At 33.6% G+C, this 21,777-nt stretch overlaps 1 protein-coding gene across 1 annotated transcript in view; it reads right to left on the bottom strand.

The window, feature by feature from the left end:
- Nucleotides 1–10,695: 10,695 nt before the first annotated feature.
- The window catches only part of LOC118181155 (calcitonin gene-related peptide type 1 receptor-like), a 374,571-nt gene continuing 363,489 nt past the window's right edge, over nt 10,696–21,777 (bottom strand). The window contains exon 17 of the mRNA XM_085817333.1: nt 10,696–18,900. Coding sequence (XP_085673459.1) covers nt 18,832–18,900 — 69 coding nt within the window. The 3' untranslated portion in view covers nt 10,696–18,831. The remainder of the gene's footprint in view (nt 18,901–21,777) is intronic.

Raw genomic sequence — 21,777 nt, forward strand, 5'->3', positions numbered from 1 at the left:
ACAAGTAAATAATTTCTTTAAATAGTACCTTCATTCGGCCTTGAATTATAAATCTTGATAGTATTTGTACACTAAATAATACAAAACGCATTTGACAATGGTTACGAAATGAAAATATGCAAATTTTGTTTTAATAAAAATTCATAAATATGTGCGAGTGTGAATCTTTTTAACTTGTAACATTTATGTTAATTAAAAAGTGTAATCTTTTTAATTAACATAAATGTGTTTATTTTTTCTTATTTAATTTTGGAGGGAAAAAAGATTTACTTAATCAAAATAGTAGAAAATGGATAGAAATTAGTTTATGACTTTATACAGGGCCGAAGTAAAAGTTTGAAGAAACAAGAAATATCAACGTGGATCAAATAAACAGACACATTCGTTACTGTAAAAAGAACACTGAGTATTTTATATAGACTCATTGGTTGGTTGGTAACGGAGGACGGGGACACCTGATGTCTAACAGAGGTAAACAGGCATGTGTCCCGCGCCCTTCACTAACCAGGAACAACTCCTTCAGGACTCAAAAGGCCGCCTCGGGAGCATTTTAGGATGTTAACAAGAGCATTTACATGGCCATGCAAGGGCAGATTGCATTTGTTTTACTGTTTTGACAATAATACTTCTGAATCATCTTGGTCATATTTGTTGTGAAAAAATATTCATTTCCTTTTTTAAGAATTAAAACTTCCGAAACAGATTTTTTATGTGTAAAAATGTGTTTAGAAGTCCATTATTTCTTACGCATATCGACAAAAAGTTAATTCATATTTCATGGATATTTAGTTCAAGTAATAATTAGACAGTCAGTCGGATTCATAAAATCATTATTAATTGAGAAATTTGGTAATACCTGAATAATTATTGAATATCTCAAAAGACTTCCTTTGGAAGATAATAGGAAAAATTAGGAGCAGCATGAATTTTTCAGGACATGGATCAGCAAAACTGAGGCTCACTGAACTGTAGCTTTCTGGCTCCACGCGCTGTAACAAACAGCAGTTTTAGTTTGATGCATAATTCCTAACATGAAAGAGAAACTGTGCTATGACACATTATTTCATTTTTTAAATTACGTTATATGGTTAGTTATTTTAAAAGCTCCAAACAGCGTACTATATATTCGTTAAAGTGATAAACAAGGGAGAGAAGTTTCGTTTCTACGACTCTGTAAGCGGCAGTGCTACTTCAAAACAGATAATGGTATAGCAGAAAATACAACTAAATTAACAAAATAAGTTAAAGAGATTACTTTAAGTTTCTAACAGTTAAGTTTAAACATGCTTTACTACCTATTTTCGTTTCTCATCTACTATTCCCTACAAGAATGAGTTTTCATTATCGCGTTTTATGCAAACGAGTTAGAAAGAGTATTGAGGGAAATTCAACTTACTTTGAGAGAGAGAGTGCTTTGGAGTCTTTAGTGGCACGTGTTTGTCTTCTGGCTACTACGTTCTTGAATCTACTATACTCGGCCGTATTGTACATGCCTGCTGATAATCGCCGGCTAAGTCTATTGAATTTAGTATTAGATTAGTTTCTTATTTTCTTATCCTGATTTAAAAGCCCAAGTGGAGGCTTTCCTGTAAGCCTAAGAAGGGGGCTATCTGTTATTATTTGAGCGAATAAAAGGGTATTTTAAAGACTACTTGAACTCAGCGATACTTCGCTACTTAGTTCACTAGGTTCCTCGACATTATATCATAGACAAAGTACTGAGAAACATTCCGAAGTTATTAATTATGTACCTCATACGTTGTCGAATGACTTTATTAATTTGTATAATTGAGACTTGCAATAGAAAAAAAGGAGAACGTTGCGTTAAGTCCAGTTCTCATCTAACGAATTAGTTAAATTATAGAAGGCCGAATTTGATCTCTGTACATTGGTTCGTAGGTATACATGCTGGGATAAAATAAATTATTAGCATTTCATTACAACCCTAGGAAGTTAACAAGTTATTTAAAAATAATTATTGCGACCATCAAATGTAATCAAAGAATCAAAACCTTCATCTTTGGCGTGCTTCTAATACAGGGCCGAAGTAAAAGTTTGAAGAAACAAGAAATATCAACGTGGATCAAATAAACAGACACATTCGTTACTGTAAAAAGAACACTGAGTATTTTATATAGACTCATTGGTTGGTTGGTAACGGAGGACGGGGACACCTGATGTCCAACAGAGGTAAACAGGTATGTGTCCCGCGCCCTTCACTAACCAGGAACAACTCCTTGAGGACTCAAAAGGCCGCCTCGGGAGCATTTTAGGATGTTAACAAGAGCATTTACATGGCCATGCAAGGGCAGATTGCATTTGTTTTACTGTTTTGACATTTGTTGTTGCAATTTGCTATGGTAATTTTGCATATTCATAATAAAATTCAAATAAAATACAAATTAAAAATACAGATACAAAAATACAGTTACAAAATAATAGGATTAAAATACAAGCTCATAGGTAAAAACATTAAGTATTATGCATATACAGAAGAGGAAACGTTAAATACATGTTGGAAACATTTGACTGTACATTATTTGATAAGTGTCTGTAATAGGGACTTATGTAAATTTTAAGAGTAGACTTATGTGTCTGCAGATGTGAAACTACGTGCTGACTTAGTTAGTGTATCATACCTTTCGAATTTTGGTTAATGAGGAGAGAACACAAATCTTGGCCCATTCCCTTGAGCTTGTTGACAACTTTGCAGATTGTATTTACTGCCGATTTGTGCTTTATAAGGAAGCGGTGATAAGCTTCTCTATTATTGATGAGAAGAGGGAGGTAATTTCCTGCTGTCAGAGGGCATTCAAAAACATAGTGGTCTGGGAAGCCTAGACGCATATGTCCGTGGTTGTTATGCCACGTCTATTGAAGTAGGTCGGGAATGGGTCGTGTTCCGTAATATAAGTAGTAAGATGAGCTATTGCAATGTTGCTTACGGTTCTGTCTTTCAGAAGGTAACTGTATGTACGTCTTCCAGTTGTGCAGTGCGTCCAGTCTTCCTGCCTAAGGTCTTCCTGCCTTGACCCCGTAATAGCCCTTTGAAGTAGGAAGGAGGGGCTGGGATTGTGATTTTTTCAGCCTCTGCATTAGTGGCTGCTTGCTTGGCCAAGTTATCAGCTGCTTCATTCCTCTTATTGTCCACATGTGCCTTGATCAATGTGAAGGAGAGATGTTTTTGCGGGTTGTGAAAGTTGTTGTAATTTGATGATCAGGGGCGAGCTGTGGTTGTGATTTTCTAGTGATAGAAGTGTTGACATACTGTCTGTGAAAATGTTGGCCCGTTCAATATTATTGTTGAAAATGTAATGTACCGGCGTCATAATTGCCTGTACATCCGCCTGGATCACATTGTTGTTTAAGTGAAGGCATCCTTTCCATACATGGATTGATTCTTACTTTTTCATAGTGTGCAAAGGCGCTGCCTACTCCGTCTTCCAATTTAGAGCCGTCGGTGTATATTTGATATCCCTCGAAACTCGCGTCATTGAGAGTGGCTGTGTCCGTGAGAAGTTAATGCTTATTCCTGTGCCTTTACGTGTGGGTTGAGTGTGAAGAGGGTTACCTGGGCTTTGAAACTGCAGAGGGCTGTATGTTACGTTGGCAAATGTTGCATCTCTGCGGAGGTATATGAGGGTGCTGTAGATTGCCTCTTGTTCTGCCCGTATGTGGAGTGGAATGAGCCCTGTCGCTGAGCTGGTAAATGTGATGCGGTACGCTTTACAGAGATTCAGGGCGAATGGTCGTTGAAGAGATGTAAGATGTTTGATCTTTCGCCCTCCTATCGGTTGTGCCCATACGGCAGCAGCATACAAGACTATTTTCTCAGCTACCCCATATGGTAGAGGATCTTCTGAATACAATGATTCTGGCCCAGTTTCTACATTGGAAGGCGCGAACCTTTCTGGCTATTGCTGATGTTTTGTTCTTTAGTTCTTGTATGTGATGGATCCAGGTTAGTTTTTTATGCCAGATTACACCTAGCTATTTTAGCGTTTGGGCAATCTTTATGTTGGCTCCTTGTAGTTTGATGTAGGGGCGGCGCGTTAGTTTCGTGCCTTTTTTGAGTATTATTGTTTACTGATGACTTTGCGGTAGAGATTCATTATTGCTTATTGAAGGCGAGTAAGATGGCAACAAAGTCTCGTTCTTGCTTGATGACTAGTGGAGACCAGGATGGATTGGTGCATGCTATTGCGGCTTTGGAGGCTTGTTCGTTAGTTTCTGCTTTATGTTGATAAATTTTCCACGACATGGGAAGGCTTGCTACATGACCCTTTCTACAATAAGGTTCCTGTATCAGGAGTATCTGCATCTTGGGATGTTGCATGAGTGACTGCTTGAGATGTCGCTGCCTGCACTCTTTGCAGATTAATCTGGATGCATTTTATGGGGCTAAATGTTATTTGGTTGTTGTGGTCTGTAGGCACAGATTGATGAACTTCCGCAGTGCTATTACTCATAGGTTGTGCTGCGTTTGACTCTTTCAGCGTACCTGCTGTAGGTGGGACAGGAGATAGACTCATTTACGCACAAAATTAAAATCATTTGTTTTTAAAAGTAGCCAAAACGCAACTGTTCGAAGTTCCCCCCTCCCACTTCTTTTCTAGATGCCGTTGTGAGGGGTGGAAAATATGGCAGTTGTTTTAATAAATATTTTATCGCCCACCAGCCGCTGAGCGGTAAAGTCGCTGAACACTGTTAGGTCGGTGAGGAGTTCGAATCTTGAAGAATGGACTGGCTTCATGAGCGCTATAATGGTTTTCGCCTTACGTGGCACACGAGCCAGTTTATTTAAAAAGTCTTCCACAAAGGCTTCTCCTTAGGTGGATAGCCCTCGAGTGTTTTGTCATAATTAAATAAAAAATAAAGATAATTTTCTTGGAAATTGACGCACGTAGAGAATTTATGTTCGTTGCTAACTGAGAAGGCAATATTAAAAATAGGAATGTATTAGAGCTTTTAAGCATATCAGCTTATTTATTCTTACCTGTAGTCTGAAGTGCCTCTCAACATATCTTTAAGCGTCAAATCTGTTATTATCATTGTAAGCGCCAGGGGACATTTCTCATGTTAATTTTACTTTAATAACTTGTGGGAAGTTTAATCCTCCTCAACAAATTTAAATAAATTGATCTAATTATATAGCATACTATTTGAGTGCGTGTTGTTCTTACACTTTTGCTGGCGATACTGGTCAGGAACGTTCGACAGTTCTCGTATACCTTTCATACTGCTTTTAGTCTTGGACTATTATATTACTTTCTAGTTGAAATATCAGTAGAGAAAAATAAATAATGTAATGTTGTTTCTTAAATTTTCAACGATGAAGGTAAGTCTGTGATTAAAGAATTACCACTGTTGTTTCAGACAACCTCATTCTGGTGATTCATATTCAGGATGTATCACTGAATCTTTTAACAAATAAATTGCATAGTAAGTATCATTTTCTTCACACTTAAACCATAAAATTCAATTGAACAGCAACACTGCGAAATAATTTTAAAATGAGCATATCTTTAAAATTCAATGCACAGTCTCACGCGCTACAGATAATCTTTTTTTAATACAGTGTTGCCGTTGCTAGCTTTTAAATCGTTGAGTTTGTTAATAAAAAATTCGATAAAGTGTTACAAAATATGAAATCGATAATGAAACAAATTACAAATTCCAAATTAGTGTTTCCAGATGCCCATATTCGGTGGACGATTATGTTATTCAAAATTTGATGGCTCCAGGTACCGTTGTTTTATCACAATGCGAAAAACATACATAAATTTATGGAGATTCTTTATTATTTAATTTCTTTATATATAACACAGGGCGATAATATTTGGTGGCAACAATTTTAAAAGTGAAACGGACATTTAAAGGTTTCAACGCAAAATGCCAAAACGTAATTAATAAATAGCCCTTCTGGACTAACGCCCTTTGTTCTAATAAATGAAAATAAAGGTATTTCAAAGTTTAATTCTGTATTCAATGATGATTGATTTCCGATACACGATGATGTCCCATATTCATAACAGTGTAGAAAGAGGAGAAAACGACCAAGAAAAAGACAATATAAAACAAAATAAGCTATAAAATAATATATAAGTAGAAAACATATCCACAAAAGATTTAGACATTTAACTAAAGTGAAAAATTAAAAAAGAGACTGTACAATTAAATACAAATTTAGGACTTAAAAATATTGTGTTTTAAACTTACTGTTCAACATCCAAAACAGCCATTTGTGTAATACTGAAAAAGTACAATGAAACCGATAAAAGTGACCCTTAGGTTTAGCAGAAAGCTTTTTGGACGACAGGGTAGAACTGTACGTGTGATTAGTTGGCTTGTGCACTTCAATTTTCTTGTGCAATCTTCTGTTTGGCTATAATTTTTTTTTGTGTAAAAGGTGACTGTTTATTGTTATAAAACTCTTAATTGCCTAGCATGTTAAAGTTTTGTTTCGGAATTTATTATTCCTGCAGTATAACTACTTTCTTCTATTTATCTACGCTAAGGAGTCTACTAAAAACAATAAAATCACAAAAAATTTAATTAGGTAACTAGGTTAAAATTAAAAGTTAATCTATGATAAATTTGTTCGCTCCTGACGAACACTGTTTACATTGCATAAAAAAATCTTATTGCTTAATAAATGTGAACTGAAAAGGAAATATGAAAATAAAATAAACAAAAAACTATAAGCGTTTCACGGTGGTCTGATTCAACCATCAAAACGCAGAATTCTTTGTTGCATAGAACCAGCATAAGCGTTTTAATCCTTTGCGGCACAGTGTGTCCGATCTGGAAACACCTAAAAATTTCCTTCTGTACGCACAGAAAAATTGAATGAAAAAGGATTTATAGGTTACTATATGTTACTCTGAACCTTCTTTATTTATAGTAGATGGAAGCTCAACACAAACCAGTCCATATATTTTAGTCATGTTGAGTTTTTTAAGAGCCTTATTTTTCAATGAAATGTTCCAGATTTATTTTAGTGTATATAAAAGGAATTGTTTGAAAAGAAATTTCTGTGTTATTTTTGTGGGTATGCTAATCTCCTTATTCTACATTAGTTTTAAATTTTTACCTTGAAATCTTGCCTAAAATCAAACGGCGAACCCTAGGACCGGGCTCACCGATAATCTAGGACAACTGAGAGTCTGTATTCTTTGTTTCTCCGCATCTCATCGGTCAGTTTATTGACAACAATGCTCGTTTCATCAATCTTTCCGAAGCTCTATTTAATCAGTGTGCCTACTTTGGGCACACCCACAGAATTAAAAGATAAGTGTTACTTCACAAAATTTTACTTGTGTTACTCCTCTAGGCCTAATTAGACTGCCTACCATTTTTTTAATCAAAACTCCAACTTCAAAAGGTAGCGTGCCGGAAAGGGTTAAATGATTATCCATCTAGCCTGCCAAAGTGAGAAGTCTCAGTGGTTTTGCCAATAAATGTATTATAAAATCTTTAATTTACCTTTCAAGTTGAAAATATGCGTTGTTTAACAAACTGAATCTTTCAAAATCATACACATATTTTAAAATTTAATATACATAATCGATGTTATCCTAACATATTCATTTCTTATAATTTTTTATACGCTGGTAAGTAAAAAAATTAACTGTAAACTTTCAGAAAGAGTAAAAAAGATAAAGAAAAAAAAAAAAAAACTGTAAGTTTCATATAACTTGAGAAAGATTTTGTAAGTAACAGCATGGGATCTGCACAACATCTTTATTTTGTCACACTTGACATTATCTTCAAAATGAAGAATTACCTAGTTCTCCAAAAAATAAACTTAAGTAAGAATAAAGGAAATGTGATATAAAAAATACAGATTTAGAGACAGTTAGGAAAAATTAATTGCATAAGTCACCTCTAATCGAAATTAAGCTTTATAGTTATTTTCCGTGCTCTACATTAGATTATCCAGGAGAGCCTCCACAGTTAATCAAGGATATTTGCAATAAATAGCGCCTTAAAGCTCTTGAGTAATTTTAGGCGGGAATTGCAGTAATGCACATGGGTGCCTTAGTGCGGTTCTATGATTAGTATATTCTATTGGAATTTGAATCCGGAGACGTTTCCACCCGCTGAATTCCTTCGTCCTCAGTCGATTCCTAAACAACTTAGACATGATGTAAGGATGAGGAACCTCATCTTTGTTTATTTCAGCATTCATAATAGCACTGGTAAGAATGTGTAAAAGAACAGCGCGGCTGTCCACCATCACTATATAGTACTTGTACCAAATCATTGTGGTACAGACACCTGTACCATATCAGCATTGTACAGAGGCCTCTCATGGATGTTTATAGATTTACTGCGTGCGGTTTGTTCCTTTTAGATTGTGAAACATCTGTTATCACTCTCCGAATAAACATGAAACTCATTAGTAAGATAACTCAGCTCAAGTCCAAAGTTCTTCAGTCAGAATGGTTTCTGCATCATTGGAAAGAGCACATTTCGCAGCCTTTGTTCATGAGACACAAATTGCAAATAATGATGAGTTTTTCTTGCATATAAGCTCAATTGTATGCAATCTGGCACTCACGGTATACTTGGAGTCGAGTTCCTGCAGCTACAACCTTGCAATAAATGCTGAAGTCAGTAAATTATTTAGTTAGTCAGTAAATCATTTAACAGTCGTTGCCAAGTAACGGTCATGAGAATTTATTGTGGTATGTTTTTGGCCTTGATCTAACTGTAGGCATATATTCAGAATCTTCAAACAGTTTTCAGATTCTTGACACGACGCTTTTAGTTACTTCACTAACCTGCATCAGTATCTGTCCATTCTGTCAGTTGCAAGCCATTTCTCATAATCTTTCAGATACGTTCTAAACGACATGTTCTATCCTCTACATGTCGAAATTGTATCCAGCTGTTCATAAAATTTTTGAAATTAGAATTTAAAGCACCGCCCTGCGCTCTTTCCTAGATATGAAGAAATAATGGGAGCAAATATTCTCGTATTTCTGTGCAGCGAATGTGAATTACATTGAACTACGTGATAAGGTTGACTTTAAGATACCAACTTTCTATCTTTCGTTGGAATACATTTAATAAAATTAATATTAAGTAAGTTTTTATAGTTGTTCTTTTAATTATTCCAGCCAGTGTATATCTAACTCATGGTTTCTATAAACCTTTGCAGCATTATCTTATTTAATAATAAGATGTTTCTAACACTTTATATTACAAATTAAGGCTAAAGATAATTGTGTTTGTGTGCTGCCAACCAAAGTTTAGCTCTCTGCATTTACACGAGACCTTAGCGGCCACTCAGTTTACAGGGGGTCCATAATTTAATCACCGAAAAACAAATTGAAACGTTATTTTACGAAGTAACTGGAAATAATCTATATCGATATAGTCTTTAGTGAAAATAATTTCACTTGTTATAATTTTTGGGAATGGTAACAGGGAACTTATTTGTTTGTAGATAAAATGGCGTAATGCAGTGAAAACGAAACATGCGTTCTATGGTTATGGGAAACAAAATTCTGAAAATAGTTCAGAGGAGATTCCGACATGAATTTAATAAACTTACATCATAGGAACAATCAACTAAAAGATGTATAAAACAGTTTCGAGAGACTGAAATCTATTGCATAAAGGAGGCGCAGGTAGACTAAGAGCCAGTGATGAAAATGTTTCCGCCATTCGAGATGTGTTTGCAGGCAATCCCAATAAACCATTCGCGTGCCAGCATGTAGACAGGAATTTTCAGGTAGACTGTTCAAAAAATTGTTCTTTAATGGTTAAAACTGACTGCGTATAAATTGTGTATTTGTCTAAAAATCAATCCTAATGTTCGAATCATTCATTAGGGATTTTCTGTAGATATTCTTGACATTAATGGCAATTACTTTCTTCAGAAAATCGTATTCAGTGACGAAGCAATATTCCATGTTTTAGGAGAAGTTAATGGACTTAACCGAAGGATTTCGGTATCAGAAAACTAACATTGTGTAACGGAAACTGAGCAAGCTAGCTCTAAAATTAATGTTTGGTGTGCATTAAAATTCATAAAGTGATTGGTCCCTTTTTTTTCCTCCGAGTCATGAATTAATTTGGAAATTTACTTTGATATGCTGATATTGTTTTTAAACCGTAATTAGAAGACATGCAAAATTGGATTCCTGTCATTAGGCAGGCTACACATGTACGTGATTTCCTTGATGAAACATTCCCAGACAGTTGAATTGGTAGAGATTAATTAATTTCACACCCACCCCATTTCTATTCGTCACACCACTTGATCTTTTTTCTGGGAACACATGAAGAACAGCGTTTATGCTATAGAGACTCGCAGAGTCTAAGAATTTAAAAATCGAAATCACCGCAGAAACAACTACTGTCACTCCACAAATGCTTAGTAACGTCCAAGAAAAGGGAAATCGAGAACAGACTTGGTATTCTTCTAGCAACTACTGCTGCTATAAAATTCTTTGAACTGCTGAATAAAATTTAGTCAGTCCTTTCCTATCTCTTATTCTGTATTATTTAAAATATATCTTCATCCGTGAATAAAATATGTACACCCTGTAAAGTAATCCGGTGACTAAATTATGTACTACGGCAACTAGGTGCAGACCTGTATGAGTTCCAATGAATGATAGATAAATGTTAATTTCTAATTAACGCAAAGGAAAACAAATTCAGTTCCAATAAAAAAAAACGTTCTCTTAACAAGCATTTTATTTACTAATTAGCAGTTATACACTAAAAGGAGACACATACATTTTCCCCCACATTAAAGCAGTAAGCTCATTTTTACTGGTATTGCAGAATCGTTTGACATATATTTCCGAATGAAAAATAGACAGAAAAATGTTGCACATAAATAAAAAAAAAACATTAATATTTAAAAAATTATGCAAACTTATTCAAGAAATTAATAACAAACATTTGTTTAAACAAGTATATACACAGTAATAAACTTTCGACGTCTGCTAACACAAATCTAATAATAATATACTATTACAAATGCGTGTGGCAATGTGCAGTTTATTACGTTTTTATAGCACCTAACGAACATTTACATGCTTTAAAGGAAAAGCATATAATAAACGATATAGTTATTGTATTAATGATTTTTACATTATCACATGCAAATCCGTTAGTGAAATCTGCTTAGATAATTATGTATCTTTTTGTTTTAAAGATGACAAAGAAAAGTTAAAAAAGTAATGCAATGTGTGACAAATCATGCAAATGATTTAAAACGTTAAATTACACTTTCTCATGAAGGTGAATCACAACCGAGATACTTTTAATAGAACAGATTACCAATAATAAACTGGAGTACCTCAAATTTTCCTCAATTAGTTAAATCTGCATTTTTGTCAGCATGCAGATTTCCTAGAACATTTGTGAACGAATAAATACTTTATTGAAAAATTTCTCGTCAGAAATGGTATTCAGAATGAGTTCTACATATTTAGAAAAAGGTGAAACGTTATTTGATTAAAACTAATTGATTACTTAGAAACATAAATCCATGGGTCATTAAAAGCACAGGTAAATATTTTATTTCTGTATAAATCTTAGATTTTTATGATTTTGTTTATATATTAGACTTAGTTTTATAACTAAAGGTAAACAAATAAACTATGACAATTACGAACTAATGATATTCAGCAGGCTTTAAAAATATTATGCCCTTTTCTATTTAAAACAGGAAAAATCTGAGAAATTTTTAAAGCGGTTTTTGAATGTTCGATTCTGCAACGTGTTTGATATTTTGCAGCAATTAATAGAACTTTTCATCAGAACTATAAATGCATACAGAAAAAGAGAGAGTCTGCAAGTAAAATCCAATTAATTCTCAGTACGTGAGAGTTGGTTTAGCATACTGGTATAAAAGCTTCATCATTAAATAAGAAAATTATTATGTTTTTAAAATACCACTTTTATATGATATTTGATTACTTATATGATATTTGATTACTCACATACTGCTGTAAATAGAATTGTTTACATTTAACAGACAAAGGTTTATAATTAAATAAAGAGCATCTTTTATAACATTTAATTCAGTCTTTTTCATGATGTTGTAAATTTATGTATTTAAATTTAATCACTTGCAATCTAAGATTTAAAAATCTAATCATCTAAGATTTAGAAATCTAAGATTTATAAAATCTTCAGAAGTACTATGAAAGCTGATAACTCAAAAAGAGATACAGATAGTTATGAATGTTAATATTTCAATCTATTTTCTCTATCGCTGATATAATTACTCTGTGAGAGTGTGGTATTTATAACCCTTTTTTCTAGTAAATTTTGTACTGCAATGTTTTTTAACCTTTTAATTATTTGCAACCAAACGAAGTATTTAAATACACGTAATTAAATATTACGTTTTAAGTATAAGAGTATATTTTCAGATGGAAGCACGATGTTTAAGAATTGAATAACAGACAGAACATCATATGATATATCAAACATGATGTAAATGATTTTGAGAAAACATTTTCGGAACTTTGATAAAACGATGTGAATGCAGAAATAAGCTTTCCTTTGCAAATAAATTTGTTCACATGAAAGGTAATAATTTGAACAGAAGGTTCATAATTAATATTAAAAGAAAAATTATTGATTAAAAAAGAATGTTAAATGGATAATTCAGCAGAATTTATTATGCTTTAAGCATGAATTTCAGTTAAACATATTCGGCTAATCTTTGGAATATGGTAACAGGTAGCTTGGCGACAGTTTGGTAAGGCGATAAAGGTTACTAGCTAGGACTTTAGCATGGATAAAGTCAAGAGTGTGCGCAATGCCATTTTTGTGCAATTCTGGGATGTTTTTTTAAGTGAAAATAGGTCGACGTGTACATGGATACCGTGTATGTGCAATTCTTAAAAACGCGGCAAGCAGTTTGCGATTCTGCACTTTCTCCCAATTTCGCACCTAATCTTTGTCATGATTAAGCATTTTTGTTCCATAAAAGTTCTAGCATAAGCGTAATTCGGCTAGCAGATTGTTGGAAAAAAATGTTGAGTTAAAAATAAAAAAAAAAAAAAAAACACTTTTACTTTGTGAAAACAAAATGGCGTCCAAACAAAAACTAGCAGGTTGCTGTAGCAGGGTTGGTCGCCAAATTTTCGCCACAAAATCGTCAAGTTACCATAATCCAAAGATTAACCACATATTCTTCTGCATGAAAATAATCGAGAACATCAAGTTTGCTATGTTTAAACGCTAGTTTACATTATTAATTATATTTAATTACATGTGTTAATCTTTAGTTGCGTTACATTGGTTTCAAGAATAACTAGCGATTTCCTTTCGTAAATCTCCAAATCCATTAACTTTGAGATTACTGTAAAAATGCTATTTGTAAGGAGTTTTCGACTTTATAATTATTGAAAATAATAATTTCACCCAAAGTTACCAGATGTGTACTTACAATTGAAGATTAAAGACTTCATGAGTATATAATATTTTACTCCATATTTTTATGCCAACTAACTTTCACAACGACACTTAAGCAATGAGAAACAAACTTGTCGATAGTAATACTTCATGCTTTTTACTGTAGGCATCGCTTAATGTGATCACGTTTATCCCCTGTTACTTTAATCCTCTGAGTGACACTTGGGTTTACTAAGAAAGTCTAAATTTCTGAAAACTGCCATCAGAAAGAGGTATTCCCTTTATTTTAATGCTAAAATGCCCTTACCAACCACATACCTGAATTTATATACATTTAATACATTGCTTTAATTTCTTGGATATATTTCAAGATGCATGGATATATACGTTCTTACGAACATCACAAAAAATATTGTAGTTCGTATATACAAGGCTAAGCTGGTCAGAGAGTTAATAATAATTATTTTGTTAATATTCAAACAATGACAGAAAACATCCTTTAAGGTAGCAATGGAAATGAATTAATTTAGTATAATTAGAAAATGTATAAAGAACAATACGTGACAGAAACATATATATATTTGCTATCATGAGATTCTGATTGATTCTGATTAATAAATACAAAAGCTCGTTTATGAACTGTTCATAATGTATTTTACTCAAAGGTTCATAAGTGTTTTACGCAAAAGTTTATTTATGAACTGCTTATAAATATTTATAGAAATTACTTGATAGATGCTCTACCTCTAATCTTAATACTCAGACGGCATCCTTCATCTCAGAGTTTGTAGGGAGTTAACCAATTTTTCATCATACTCAGAATGTTTATCATTATTAGATGAAATACACGCATAACTGGTTTCAGAGAGGGAATGTCAATTATTTTCCTTTATCGTCAATAATGAAACTTGAATTTTTCCATCACGATTCATGCTACCAGGAGACGTTGAGTTTTTCCTTCTCTATTTACTCATTTATTAAAAGGTTATTAAAACGTTATTTATGTACGCGATTATTAAAAGACATGTTCAGCACGAGAAGGTTAATTTTGCTTGAATTTCAACTTATTTTCGTATCATCGATGTTTACAAAAGATTCCAAGACTCAGTTTCACTCACATTTGTTTCACCTCTCCAAACCACTGATCACATCGTTGAATTAGGGCTGTGCGTATATGCTTAAGAGAGTCATTCATATTATGCTCTGCGCAGTTGTCAGAAAGAAAGACAGAGTTCATTCTTTAGTTCGTTATCCTATTTCAAAAGCCATTCATTAAAAATTACTATATTATTAGCACCTTAAATTATAGCCACAGTCCACTGTTAAACTGTTTACGCTTTTAACGAATTTTTTCCCTTTCATCTAATTACTAGCTTTTTTCTCTTTTTAACCAACAGTATAACACGATCACATGCTTGTTTTTATATTTTACAGCTTTCGAACTTTCGCTTATAAATAAATATGTATTTTGGGGCAATATACAATACTATACATCTATTTCGTCCGTATTATAAATGTTTTCGGAACGGTACTTCGTAGGGAATTTAAACCATTCATCGACTATTTTCCTACAGTTGGTAAATCAGAATATCTTCTTTCACTATTAATTCGTTTCAAAACAATGTACACTTCCATTAGCTAAACCAATCGTATTTGTTATAAAAACACATATTCCCATTTTTACGGTTAATCTTTCAGCCTTCTACCGCATCACCGGACTACTGACCGTCACATCATTTTCAAGAATTTCTGTAAATCATTTTTCCCACCAGATATCTGTTTCATACTTTTATTCCGATTTGGCTTTGATTTTTCAATAATACCTTAACGATTATTTAAAATCTCGCACAAAAAGTGTTGAAAAGCATTTATCTCATTGTTCATTCTAGCAGTCTCCCCTTATAATAAGATCATTATGGTTAGTGCTTCCTAGAACAGAACAGTCATATGAATGCAAAGCTCAAATACAGTACAGAAATTTTTTGGAGAGTAAGAAGAAGGTTATCTAGAATTCCAGCAAGGTATTTAAGGTATTTAAGCAAGTTTTTAACCCAGCAAATCTTCATAAAACTTTAAAAACCAGTTCCTTTATAAATAATTGATTTAATTAGTCCGGAAGAGAACATGGGAATGTAAAATTTAAAATTTAGGTATAAAACAAAGTTTAGCTTGAAATAACCTTTTTCAGATCATTTTATTAGCAGCCCTCCACCCCCCCCCCCCGAAAAAAGGAAATAAATAAAATTCTACAGAATTCCATTGCTTCTGAAGGGACCTGCGTCTGACTGTCCTCGAAATAGACAAAATTATTCAAAATTTGACGCCAAATTAAGGTTGCTTTTTTTGCTTACTTATAAACACTTGACTAATATAAAAAATAAGCTGTTTGGGGAATTAATCTTTTAACATGGTGACTTTTCTGTGTCATTTGGTAATTTTTATAATCTATTTTGACCTTATTTGCGACATTACTTCAGTTAGATACTTCATTCTGTAATATCTTGAATAAATTAAATGACTTATTGATCACAATAAGCGATGCATTTCCCATGTTTTCGTATATAACTTTCAGTATTTCGATAACAATATCCAAATGATAATATTAACCGCGATCATATTAATCGGCGTCTGCTATACCAACGGGACGGGTATATGTAATGGCATAAATTTCCTAACTCGCATACTCTTACTACTCTTACAAATATAGCACTTGCAATATTCGTTAAGTTATATATATTTACTAAATACGAATACATACAGGAATATATATTTCTACTAAAGAAACATACAAACTATAGTTCCTTTCTAAAATATGTTATAAACTGGTGACTATGATGCTAAATTTCAGTATCTAAATCTTTACCTTTTAATTTCACTAGCCGATTACGTTATATCAAAGTTTAGACTTCCAAAATTTAAGTCTATTTTTAAAAATACTCAAAAATTTAGTCATGAAATCAGTTGAAAGTGTAACCACTTTTTAACGCAAATCCACACGTTAGGTACTAATATTAGAGAAATCGTATTCCTTACTGAGATCAGAAGATCCAAAATCGACAAGGCATACGATATCATAATTTATACTGAGATTTAAGACTTTATTAAAAACGCAGGCATACTGATACAAGAACGTTTAGCACAATAGCAATAAAAATAGGAATAGTGTGGTTAGAACAAGAAATTTCGTTAAAGCAATAATACACAAAAATAACAACAACAAAAATATATATATTATTCTGAAAAATCTGTGATGAAATTATGAAATTAATTTCATTTTTTCTGTTCATGTGCTAGAAACAGAAAACACAACATTGTTGAGGAACAAAGACATCCTAGATCTAATAACCTACGGCTATTTTTAACACTACATTTTACTTAATTTAAGGCTATTTTGCATGCGGCCTCATACTTTATTTAAAATAAAATTTATTACTAACATTTCTCAGTATTTTAATAATTGGTTCAATACAGCAAATATAAATACACCAGTTTTGTTTTAAATTACAGAAAATACAGTTTCTTAATACTTTTACATTTTGAACTCTAGAAAGATACATACAGTAAATTAATATTTTTAAACTACAGAAAATATACATCAAACACAGTTTATGTATTTTGAAACTACAGAAAAACATCTTAAACATCATTTCAACTTATATACAACATCTGAGAAAATATACAGCATATAATACTTATGGAATAATACAATGAGTATGATGAAGAAAGATAAATACAGTTAAAAAGTTCATGAAAACTTTCATGATTCAGTTAATGAATCATCAAGTCAATATTTATCTATTGTTCACAACTTCGGTTTTTCTTGCATGATTTATGCTAAATCAGGTGACAAAAAAAATATAACAAATGGTGAATATAGGAAGAAATAAAGTAGTTCATAACATACATTACAGTTCGAGTAAAAGCCTAAACTATTTAGAATGATAAATGGACGCATTCTTTTATTTTTGGATTTCAAATAATATGACATAAATGAATTGATACTTTTATTGAACAAAACTAGAAAAAATCAGGAAACAACAGCGTTTTAAAATTCTACTGAATTCATAAATAAAATTTATTCAAAAATAAAACGTATTCATAAATAAAACATATTTTTAACTTACAAAATCATCCCTTTCAAAATTTCAAAAATAACAATAGTTCTTGTATTTAATGTGTTTTATACTATTAAAATGTCTAGCAAAAGAAAAGAAATTTGTATTTATTAATAAATGTATAATAAATTATTTTTCTTTTGGTAAGCCATCACAGTTAAACAAAGCAAAGGAAAATAAAAGTTAGTTATTCTAGATACACAAATTCTAGTGAAACAAAACTGTCAAATAATCTTGATAGTAATAAAAAGTGGTAGTACTTCCTGGATGTTTCCTGATTTACATGGATGTGGGGTGAAAAGTACTTTATTTCTTCCCAAAGGATTGACAGTCTTATTTTTAAATAACTCTTTTGAAAGCTAAAATAAATTAGTCTCTTGAATTAATTCTTTATAAAGTTTATAACCACAAAGAGATCAAGTAATATGAAATCCTTTAAAATGGACGAGTTAAAATGATTAATTCTAAAGATCCCATCCATTCGTTATGGATAAGCTCTTTTGAGAATGTTCATCGCAGTATATATACGAAATCTGGAAACCTTCCATATTAAACACACGGTTCATCATGTTTCAATTTCATGTACCACGATAACACGTCGTCACGATACTATGTATCTTCAACTGCAATTATGAGGCTTGGCATAATTTCAGAGGAAAAAAAGAACATAATCAGAACAGAAAAGCATTCGTCAATAAATAGACATGATATTCTTCTTGTTATGAAACTTGGTAAGGTATTCCACATCTACTTACTTATAACCTTATAACACATTACGATTATAAACACTCATACAATTATCGAAGAAATTATTCAAATTCTGACGTTTTCAGAAGTATGCAGCACACTAGGAAGTACATTTCAGGAATATAATCAGAATGTTTATACTCAAAGGATGGTCATAAGAATACTCAGCAGTACTAGTGTACATCTTGGTAATTTCAGTTAATTTGAAATAAACAGCACAGTTTAAATATATATGCTTTGAATGAAAATAGGTTCAGGAAACGTCATAATATTCTATTTCCGTATAATACATTTGGTTTGTCAAAGTATTTCTGAACAACTGAGAACTTCATTGTAAATGTTCAAAAGTCATTTGTGAACACATTAATTGCACAGAGAATGGCATTTCATCGCAAGGAATATTATCATTCATCTGAAAGCGATAATACTTCAATAAATACATTTTTGCACATAAAGTATGAAGAAAGGATGGGTGGTAATGAAAAGTCTTCGGTAAATGTTTACTTTCGTCTCATGGAGACTACATTTCTGTCGTCATCTCTCATAACTGGGAAAATAGGGTACAGCAGTCACATCAGACAAGCGCCAAAAGACTTTTGGCCGCTGGGACAGATTTACCATTGGTTGAAGTTCTTTCCGTTCCCTGGAAAAACACAAATTTGAAAACTGAGTGCAAATAGATCAAATAGAAAAGAAAGAAAAATCCATTCCTTAATTTATGTTTTAAAAGGAATTAAAATATTTATTAAAGCATAAATAATTACAATAACACGCACACTTAATAAGAATACGAAAAGAAAATACTGCAAGTTATTGTTAAGGTTTGATGAGCAAAAATATATATCTGATGCACGGAAATCTGTCAAAAATAATTGCATACACCTTTCTTAATCGCAAACGTGATATCAAAGCTCGTAGAAACAAAAGTGTAAGAATTTAATTCCCAGAATGAACAGGAGATATCTTCCTCAGAAGAAAAGCTGCCTATAATAGCCTTTAGAATATAGAATAATGCTAAATAATAATCTTTCTAAAAAGAGATGAAACGGGATTTAAATCATCTGAGTTGGTACCAGCTGAAAACGTTACAACAAAAACAATATTAACCAAAGTAATGCAGAAAGTAAATACAGGAGTGGGAATCTTATAAGAAATCTCCACGGAAATGTTATGATGAGTACGGTGAGGATATGATGAGTATCGTGACGAATGCTGGAAGCATACGGATCGTACAGAAATGATTGACACAACGGCTCTCACGACAAAAATATTACAATATGCCAAGGGAAAACAAGTGAAATGGACATAAGGGAGCGTGGGCTACTCAGAATGCATAGATGGAGCTGGCCGCAAGCCCCAAACGGTGTAAGTCAGCGCCCGTCCCTTTCGCCATCGTCATTGAGAGCGTGGACAGTAATGATAGAAGGTGATTATCATGGTCAGTGTGTGACAGCGTGCTTCCTATGGACGGAAGGGATACAGGGTAGGGAGATGCTTCATCGCATGGTGCCGGTGTGCCGGAACAAAGCACCCTCAAGGCGTACCGTATTCCGTTGGTTGGCCAAGCTCAGCAGTGGAATGGAGACCGCAGCCAAAGGTGTCATTGCGGGACGACCAGCAACATCGCATACAGCAGCAAATGTGGCAGCCGTGTCGGATTTGATCATGGCGAACAGACGCATAACGTTTAAATAAGATGCAGGAAGAGACAGAGCTTGCGCAAAGAATATTGCAGGCGATTGTGCATGGTGATTTGGAAATGACAAATGTGTGTGCAAAGTGGGTGGACCTCGGACCTCGAACCAAGACCTCGGACTACGCCTTACTTGACAATATGAAGGACGCAGTCAGGGGCCAACATGTTGAATCTTCTGCCGAAATACATGCAATTGTCTATAGGTGGTGCACCAACTCCCACACAGACTGGTTTGCCAAAGCCCTTTGGGACCTCCCAACCAGATGGCAGAAGTGTATTGACAAGGACGGGGATTATTTATAAGATATAATATCAGTTTTTTGTTAATAAATTGTATTCCGCTCTGTGGCAGCATTTGTGTCATTCATTTCTGTATGACCTAAATAAATATGGACAACTTATGTTTGCCGAAAACATTTCTACAGAGATTAATTTCTCAGTATAGAGATTATTTTTAATGCATTAATTCCTCTGTTTAACATGTGCTAATATTTTACATGGAAATACCTCAAGCAAGAGGTTTTATTTACGTTAGAAGTGTAAGGATCTTAAGTTTTACTAACGTTTATTTTATTTTAAATCTTTACTATCACTTCTTATTTTCTACTTCCGGCCAGAATTAAAAGCTTTAACTTATTTATGCAAATTTGTCTGGCGAACGCCAAGTACTTAAGTTGTGGCTTTTTGCCAAGCGAGAGAGAGGAAGGAGTTAGTCGAAGCAGGCCGCTTGCCTTAGCGGTTTTACTCGGTTGCTGGTTGCCTTCCAGGCCAGAGGTTTAATCCTCTTGATAATTTTAAACGTATTGTAGTGTTAACAGTTCTCTGTACTACATACGGCTTCCTGTTAATATACGGCCAATCTTCCACGTAGGCCCTTGTTTATTATTCCAAATTTAAGTTAGAGTTTAGTTAATATTTTTATATTCTTACGTTCAGACCACAAGTAGTTGGTCTCTGTATTCCGATAAACGGAAATTATTCTAAAGAGTGAAAAATAAAGGGTTTCGTATACCCTTCCTGTGTATCTTGTCTACTTCCCACATTTATTGGACACAGCTTTAGTAAGCTCCCTGTTCCGAGTCAGGTCTTTGCATGTTCCCAAGGAAAGTAAGGCGGAACATAGAACCTGAAAGTGGCGCCCAACGAAGAAGAATAACCATGGCCGAGTTTCAAGAAGAACCTGTGCTGCCTGCAGAAGCGGCTCAGAATCCAGAATTGCCAGCTGCCGCCCTGGAAGGATTTGGTTACATCGTCCAGACCATGCGCGCAGCGATGAAACCAGAAGCAACATTTAATGGAAACTCACCGGTTACCAGTTTTTTGGAAAAACTAGATGACCACTTCATGCTCTACCCCGTGCACGAGTTTCAGAAAGTTACCTTAGCTACCAGCGCTTTGAGGGGCCAAGCGCTTAACTGGTTCAAATGTACAGGCAGAAGTCTCTTGGGTCAAGCAGGAAGTCCCACCTATACTTACGAAAATTTCAAGACTGCCCTAGTAAAAGCCTTCCCTGTCGTAAGGGATCGTGCGAAATAAGAAACGGAACTTTTCAGCATATATCAGCAAAGAATCGAAAATCTCTCAAGCTTTATTTTAAGAAAAATTCACGTCTTCAAACTCTTGTATGGAAACCGTCCGGATCCTGAGATAATTTAAGTGATTTTGCCGAGGTTACTTCTCCAAGTATAAGACTTTATTGAATTAAGGAATCCGACTACACTGGAAAAATTATTTGAGCTAGCAATCCAGTTTGAAAGTAGAAGAACGGCGGACATTGAAAGAAGACGCCAATATCAACAACGAAACCAATTTGGTGCGCCAAGA

This window comes from Stegodyphus dumicola, chromosome 5 (assembly GCF_044657685.1).
Source record: "Stegodyphus dumicola isolate Sdum_Otavi_A_Nest chromosome 5, ASM4465768v1".
NCBI lineage: Eukaryota > Metazoa > Arthropoda > Arachnida > Araneae > Eresidae > Stegodyphus > Stegodyphus dumicola.